Source organism: Alligator sinensis, unplaced genomic scaffold, assembly GCF_000455745.1.
Source record: "Alligator sinensis unplaced genomic scaffold, ASM45574v1 scaffold374_1, whole genome shotgun sequence".
Taxonomy (NCBI): Eukaryota; Metazoa; Chordata; order Crocodylia; family Alligatoridae; genus Alligator; species Alligator sinensis.
Genome location: NW_005842383.1, coordinates 1093799 through 1102429, shown reverse-complemented (window position 1 = coordinate 1102429; position 8631 = coordinate 1093799). Strand labels below are relative to the sequence as shown.

The 8631-nt window shown below is 47.3% G+C and overlaps 1 protein-coding gene across 1 annotated transcript in view; it reads left to right on the top strand.

Moving 5' to 3' along the window:
* Nucleotides 1-8631, top strand: part of SHLD2 (shieldin complex subunit 2) — a 123937-nt gene that overhangs the window by 71686 nt on the left and 43620 nt on the right. Inside the window, 1 exon segment of the mRNA XM_006029509.3 lies at nucleotides 8214-8348. Coding sequence (XP_006029571.2) covers nucleotides 8214-8348 — 135 coding nt within the window.

The window sequence follows — 8631 nt, the reverse complement described above, 5'->3', positions numbered from 1 at the left end:
TGAATGCTGGGTTCACAAGACCCCAGACAGGTGATCGTCCAACCTCCTCTTGAATATGCCCAAGGTAGGGGCGAGGACCACCTCCCTGGGAAGTTGGTTCCAGATTTTGGCCACCCTAACTGTAAAATATTGCCTTCTGATCTCCAACCTAAACCTATTCTCCATCAGCTCATGACCATTGTTCCTCTTCACCCCAGGTGGTGCTGGGGAGAAAGAGCTCTGCCTATTTGCTGTTGATCCCCCCTGATGAGCTTGTAGGCAGCCACCAGATCCCCCCTCAGCCTCCTCTTGCTGAGGCTGAACAGGTTCAGGTTCTTCAGTCTCTCCTCATATGGCCTGTCCTACTGCCCTCTCACCAAGCGGGTGGCCCTCCTCTGAACCCTCTCCAGGCTGGCTACATCCCTTTTGAAGTGTGGTGCCCAGTACTGGACGCAGTCCTGGGGGTCAGTTTTCCTAGAATCATAGAAAATTAGTGTTGGAAGGGACCTCAGGAGATCATCTAGTTTTGTTCAATATCTTCAGCAATGATCTGGAAGATGGGATGGAGTGCACCCTCAGCAAGTTTGCAGATGACACCAAGCTTTGGGGAGTAGTTGATACGGTGGAGGGTAGGGCTAGAATTCAGCGAGACCTTGACAAATTGGAGGATTAGACCAAAAGAAATCTCATGGGGTTCAATAAGGACAAGTGCAACATCCTTCACTTAGGACGGAACAATCCCATGCACTGGTACAGGCTTGGGACCAACTGGCTAAGCAGCAGCTCTGCAGAAAAGGACCTGGGAGTTACAGTGTGCAGTAAGCTGAATATGAGCCAACAGTGAGCCCTTGTTGAAAAGAAGTCTAATGGCATAGTAGGCTGCCTTAATAGGAGCATTGCTCTCAGATTGAGAGAAGTGATTATTTCCCTCTATTCAGCACTAGTGAGGCCACATCTGGAGTGCTGTGTCCAGTTTTGGGCCCCCCACTGTAGAAAGGATGTGAACAAATTGGAGAGCGTCCAGCAGAAGGCAATGAAAATGGTGAGGGGGCTGGGGCACAAGACTTCTGAGGAGTGGCTGAGGGAACCCATTATTTAGTCTGAAGAAAAGAAGACCACAGGGGATTTGATACCTGAAGGGTGGTTCCAAAGAGGATGGAGCTAGTCTTTTCTCAGTGATGGTAGATGACAGAACAAGCAGTAATGATTTCACATTGCAGCAAGAGAAGTTTAGGTTAGACATTAGGAAAAAGTTTCTCACTAGGACTGGAACAGGTTACCCAGAGAGGTTGTGGAATCTCCATCCTTGGAGGTTAAGACCCTGCTAAACAAAGCCTTGGTGGTGATGATCTAGTTGAGGATGGTCCTGCTTTGAACAGGGGGTTGGACTAGATGACCTCCTGAGGTCCCTTCCAACCCTGATTTTCTATGATTCTATGAACTGGTTAATTGTGCAGTAAATTTAAACTGGCCACATGTACAAGGTAATATCATAGGACTATAGCTGGTTGGCTCTTTTTATAGTTGCATAAAAGTAGTGCTTGAAAATGTGTAACAATTTATGTGGTTTCTATCAAGCTTTAATTTGAATATGTAGCAGGGCCCATAGGTTCATAAAATGTGGTTCTTTAGAAACTCCAGTGTGGTGCTCTTGGTGATTCAGGGAGAGCTTGCCTGTGGAACTACCAACATAGAGGTGATGCGTGTTCTACCAGTGGTGTTTTGCAAAATGAGGTTCATGGATTTTCAGGGTGATATGACCTCATTCCTTCATATTGACCCAGTGGGGTGAAGAGGTTTGAATGCCAGGCTCTTTCCCCCTCCTGTGATGAGTACTAGCCCAGAATTTGTGAGGTGGAGTGGAGCTGCAATTGGCCCCAACTTCCTGACCAACGAAGAGGGGAAAGTTCTAAGAATGCGATCTTGAGGCACGGAAAATCAAGACTGTAGTGGTATGCCTGAATCCCTGGGTAGAGGTTCAGTGGTACTGCTGAGGGTACCATGGGATGGAAGGGGGGTTTCCAAGTGCTGTGGGTGAGGAGAATAGGCCAGTTTTTGGGGGTGGGGGGTGTATTCAAAGTGCTGTTGAGGATGGTCTTTGCCCTGCAATGTAGTTCTGTGGGCTTCTGTAGGTAGTCTTGCCCTGATTGGTGCCTGATGGAGGCTGATGTGGGTAGCCCACTGCTTTTTCCATGGTGTTTTTCAAAATGAGACTGGACTTGAAAAGCTTGTCCCTGCGTGGGTGTGTAGGTGAGGCCCTGGTGCAGGCTGAAGAGAGTACCCCTGACTGTAGTGTCCCATTGGCAGAGGCTGTTATAGGTACCCCTTAGGGAAGTGCAGTAGGAGACTGGCCTTGCTAGACAAGCATCTCTTCAATGAGTTAACTCAAAAAGGAATCCTATAAAAAGTGGAATTTAAAAGTGGAATGGGTCATATTATTTTGGAATAACATAGGTGTATCACATGGGGGTGCAGGGAGAAAATTAGGAAGGCCAAGTCAAGATTTGTGATGCAACTGGCAAGGGGCATAAAAGTAATAAAAAGGAATTCTATAAGTATTTCAAGAGGAAGACCAAAGAAACGGTAGGCCCGCTACAGAATTTAGTTATGGATAATGCAGCAAATGCTGAAGTATTTAATGCCTTTTTACTTCAGTCTTCACAAATAAGGGGCAACTACCAGATGAGTACAGTTGGCAGAAATGATAAGCGAAAGAGACATGCAGCCTAGGGTATTTGAAGTAAGTGAGGGATTACTTAGAAGCTAGATGCTTTCAAAAAGGGAATGAATGAATTCTTGGAGGAAAGGTGCACCAATAGCTATTGAGTATGGGAGCTGAGGTACAGCCTCTGACTCAGAATTTCCTAAACCTTAAGGCTAGGGATAGACGTTACATATAAACCTGTTTAAGTGATCAGAAACTGGTTTAAACCTGTAACAGAACAGATATTCAGTGCACATAAACCAGTTTGAAAATGGCTGACACTAGTTTGAGATAAACCTGGTTGAATGTAGTATCAGACTCAACTGATTTGGCTTAAACCGGTTTATCCATTGTCTGTCCCAGACCCCTTCCTGGTTTAAGTTAAACCAGTCTTCCAGCGTGCTCTCTGGTCTGGGTGGGGCTCTCTGCTGCAGGGCTGGGTCTTGGTGACAGGGCTCTCTGCTTCAGGGCTGCTGGGTGGGACTCTCAGTTTCAGGGCTGATCCCTCCTCTCTGCTCTTTAGCCCAAGCCAGGGACCAGCCCTAGCAGAGACACTGGCCGACATAGCCCCATTAAGGCGAAGTGGGCAGGGAGGAGGTTAATTCTTCCCTCCTTCCCCTCCTCTATCACCGCAGCCAGGGTCTACCTGTTTGCTGGGGAGCAAAGGGGAGGGGGCTGCAGCAGTGGTCCCTGGGGCTGGCAGACCCTGGCTGCAGGGCAGAAGGGATGGAGGAAAGAAGTAACCTTTCTCCCTGCCGCCTTCATCTTAATGGGGTCATGCCAGGGCTTTGTTCTGTGCTGGGGGGGGGGACTCTTCCTCCCCTCAGGGTGGGAGGGCTTTATACAGCACTGGAGAGGGACTCCTGCTCCTCCTCCTGGGATAGGAAGGGGACTCTGCAAGGCTGCCCAGCCCAAAGAGGGGGACTCTTCCTCTGCTCCTCCCCCACTGCAAGGCGGGGAGGGGGGCTGTATGCCAGGCTGACTGGCCCCAGAGTGGGGCTCTTCCTCCCCCCTCCCTCCCCCAGTCTGTGGCACTCCTCAGCTCAGCCCAGCCCAGTCCAGCTGGGGCATGGGGAGCAGCTGTAATGGAGCTGCAGCTGCTAGGGGTGGCCCTGCCCTGATGGCCCAGACCAGCCTCACTCAGCTCAAGCCAAGGTAGCCACATGGCCTGACCAGGCTGCGGGGGTGGGGCCACCCCAAGCAGCTGTGGCTCAGTGACGGGGATGTTGAGCCCTATCAGTAAGCGCAGCCTGGCCTAGCCCAGCATGTAGATAGCAGGTGCTAGCCAGGCTGGCTCCGAGACGCCATGGGGGCTCGTGGGGCTGCAGCCAGCCTCAATGATGGGTGGCTACTGGGCTCTGGGCACGCCGGCACCTCTGAGCCAGCCCTGCTAGTCCACTGCCTGGCCAGCCGCTGGTTGCGTGCTGGGCCAGGCCAGGCTGCACTCACTGACAGGGCTTGACATCCCAGTCACTGAGCCGCAGCTGCCAGGGGTGGCCCCACCCAAATCGTGGCTACCTTGGCCAGGTCTGAGCAAAGCTGGTCTGGGCCATGGGGCTGGGCCAGGAGCGCCCCACAAAGCCCCATGGTGGGTTGAGGAGGAGGGGGAAGAGCCCTCCTGCCACAGCACTGAACAGGCCCCCCTCCCTGCCCTGCGAGGGAAGATGCTGGGGGTGAGAAGTTTCCCATCGGGGGAAGGCAGCCTTGCAGAGCCCTCCTCCCCATCCCACGACAGCAAGGGGCGGAGGAGGAAGAGCCCCCCCCACCCCTCAGCACTGAACAGAGCCCCTCCCCTTCTCACCCTGCGTGGTGGGAGAAGAGCTTTCCTCTGGGACCAGGCAGCCTGTCATAGAGCTGTACCCCACAGCAGTGGCAGAGCAGGGGAAGAGTCCCCCTCTGGTGCTGGGCAACCCTGCAGAGCCGCCCTTCCCACCCCTCAGCAGCAGAGGGAAGGAGGAGGGGGAACAGTCCCCCAGCACCGAACAGAGCTGCCCTCCCCGCCCTGTGGCAGTGGGGGAGAGGGAGATGGGGAAGAGTTTCCCTCCGCAGCTCTGTGTGCTAGGATTGCTCCCAGTTGTCAGGGAATCAGTGAGGTGGACAAAGCGCTCCCCTCCTCCTCCTCCTCCTATTCTGCCACAGTGATCTGGTCAGGCTCCCACTTCCCCCACCCTCAGCACCCTGCAGGTGAAAGTCAGGGTTTACTCAGGCTTGCCTGAATCTGGCCATGCCCCTCTTCCTCAGCTCAGCTTCCCTGTGGAAGGGAGGGCTGCTTTAGTGCCCCCGGGCTTCTGGTTTGAGCCACTGCAGGCATGTGCCAAGCATCTGTCCACTTGCAAACCAGTTCACTCTCTGCAGGTTAGACTAACCTGCAAAGATTGAATCAATTCAGGCTCAGGCTTTTTGAATGTCTGTCCCTAGCCTAAAGGCTTCAAGTAGGAAAGGAACCAGTGCTTATACCCTGTTCACTCTGTTTCAGCACCCACTCTCTGCCGCTGTGTGACACAGGATATTGGCCAAGGTGGACCTATAGTGTCACCTAGTAAATGGCAGTTTTTATGTTGCAAGTCAATAGGTCTGGATGGGATGCACCCTGAGCTACTGAAGACATTGGCTTATGTAATTTCAGAGCCATTGGTTATCCTCTTTGAGAACTTGTGGAGGTTTAGTGAGGTCTCAGGTTATTGGAAAAGGGCAAATATAGTGCTCATCTTTAAAGAAAGGAAAGGAGGAGGATCCAGAGAATTACAGACCTGTCAGTCTGACCTTGACACCTGGAAAGATAATGGGCCAGGTCCTCAAGGTCTTCAACCAGCTGTATACCCAGGTGATGGTGATTATATCTAGGCCATAATTCTTTAGCTTGCTTATGAGAATGTTATGTGGGGAAGCTTTACTAAGTTATGTGACATCTGCCTCCCTCTTAGTTGGTAGGCTAGTTATCGTGTCAAAAAAAGAAAATTAGTTTGGTTTGGCAGTGTCTGCTCTGGACAAACACACACGGGCTGTTCTTATCACTTCGTTATCTTTTAGATCTTGCAAATTAATTGTTTAATAATTGGTTTCAGTATCTTCCAGGGGATTGAAGTTAGGCTGGTTGGTCTTTAATACCCTGTGCCAGCCTATTTTCCTTTTCTATATTTACTATTCCATTTACTATATTGCCCTTCTTTAGTCCTTTAGGACCCAGTCTTTCCTCTGTGTACCTCTGGTACAAGAGATTAATTGTTCTTGAGATTACAGCTAGTTAATGAAGCTTTCCAGCATGAATTTAATAGGCACTGAAGATGTAAATACATCTCTCTCACCTAAATACCGTTTTATAAATATATGTATGCACAGATGTAAAAAATATATATATATTTTACATATTTTACATATCAGGCCTCTTGTTCCTATCTTTCCATTAAAATTAATTTTAAGTATCTACTTGAAATTAATATTTTACTGTTAAGACTGATGCAAAGGAAACATTAATTCTGGGAAGGGGAACCTTGAAAACTGATTGATTAGGAAGGGCTCAAGTAGGATCATAAAAAGAGGGAAGGGGTCTCCTAGAGAAGAGGAAGTAACCTTTGGTTCCGCTAAATGACCTTAGTCTGGTATCACTGTCAGGAACCTGCTCCTACCTTCAGTGTAAGATGTAATCTGCATTCACCTGTTATCTGTAACAAACACTTGTACATATACAACCCTGTACATGGTTTGTACAGGACTGACATGGTTAGATTTTGAATGAAATCTGTTCCTGAGGAAGTATATTAGTATGTATGACAAATACTGAATCTAGGTTTCAATCTGAGTGTTAAATAATTTCAAGAGTAAAAGAAATACAGGAATCTTTTAATTAAATAATTCAAAATGTATTACTGTTAGGGATGCACCCATAAACATTTTCTTTGCTATACCAATAGTTGATGATTAACCAGCCATATTGACCGATGGTGATCCAATAACCAATATTTAGTAATAGTGCAAGGCATTTTAAACTATTAACATAAACCTTTTTTTTTTTGTTTTACACATGTAACACACTCACACGCCTCCTGCCTGCTCCAGTTCTCGATGAGGAAAGTGGTGACTGCCCTATTCCCATATACATCGCCCTCTCACCCATGGCTCCTACCTGCAGCCTTGCTTCCCATACAGCCCGTGCTGCCATCTTGGGCAGGTGAGGTGGATCCTCACACAGACAGCAGCACTGTGTGTGTTTGGAACCCCAAAGTACGCCACTGCCTCTGTGCCAGTGGGCCCCGCACTGCCAAGCTCTCATGGCTGCCAGGGAGAAGCCATATTTGCAAAGGTGCCCAGTGCCTGGCAGAGTGGAATGTCCCTCACATGGTGGTGTCTTCTCCTGCCCACGCACAGGCCAACATCTCTGCAGCAGCTCCAGGTGCTCAGGCCCCTATTGTGTGCATGGTGTTGCCATGGCAGCAGCAGCAGCAACAGGAAACTTCTATGTTGCTAAGCATGGCACCTTGTAACCACTCCCTGGTGACCCTCCCCCTCCTGCTGCTTGCGGAACCTGTAATTTGCCATGGACTCAGGCCAGCAGCAGGGCGCAGGAACCAGACTATGCTTGCCAGGGTGCTTGAGGCATGCAGCCATAATTATCGGCTATAGTGACCAAAAAAGCCGATAGCCAATAACATAATTAATTTTTTATTGGTGCTAATCTAATACCCAACCAATACATTGGTGCACCCCCTAATTACAGTTACTTCTGTTAAGTTTGCTTGTGCACATGCAAGTGGATGACCATAAATAAATATTTCTTTGAATCTGTGATTATAATTTTAGTTTCTGGCTTTGTCTTGGAGTCTGATTCCAGGACATACTGAATGCTACTTTTTGCCTTCTCCTTGATCTGTTGGTTGGAGTTGGATTTGCTCAGAGCCTGTGAAGATAATGCTTATAAATATTTGTGACAGTTTTTAAAAGTACTTTATACTCAGAACTTCCTATTACATCCCCCAAATAGGTGCTCAGTTTTTCAAAACTGCTTATCATTTCCTGTTTCCAGTGGAAACTGCTGGCTCCTGAGCATTTTAGAAAACTGGTTCTTAAAAGTTTGTTTCTGCATAAAAACAATGAACCAAGGTTCTGGTATTCTCATTGCATTTCTAAAAATGGTTTTATGTTCCTGAAAAGTTGTGAATTCTTTCTCATTCTCACATGAAAAAATTGTGGATTATTTCTTCCACTCATATATAAATCATATGTTGTAAGACTGTGTATTATCTGATTTGATCTTTATTTCCACAGGTATTTTCACATTTTACAGAAGTTCATAAAATTATTATCAGAAGCAAATATTTTGGGGAGTGATATCTTTTATTAGACCAACTGCATAGCTGGGAGAAAGCTTTCACGTACAAGATACCCTTCCTCAGGTCACTTCAGGGTACCTTGAGCACATAAGCTTGTCTAAAATCTCTCCCTACTGTGCATTTAAGAGACCATCACAGCTACAACATCACTCCAACATTACCACAAAAATTAATGATATTCATATCATTTAAAACTTTTTCAGAAGCTGTGTACAGTTACAAGGGAGAAAAGCAAAGAAAAGTTATTCTAACAGTGGAACAGATCAGAGATCAACCTTACATAATGGTACTGTGGGGTGCAGGGGCAGCTTGGTACCCTCAACTACAGAAGAAAAAAGGTACGTATACCTCAGGGGCATGAGAAGAAGGAGAAAATATAAGCATCTCTGCAAGATATGAGTGGAAAATAAAAAGAATATGTTGTACATGCTTCTTTTAATAGTACTTAAGCATTCAGTTATAAACTATTTAGTTCAAGATGTATGTGGCCCTTAGTTCTACTGTGAGGACATATTTTGCAGTGTTAGATGTCTAATGAATTTCCTTTATTTGAAAATTGTCATCAGCAAGAAAAATTACAATGTCCTTTGTTTTCAGTCTTAAATGTAATGATAATAAAGC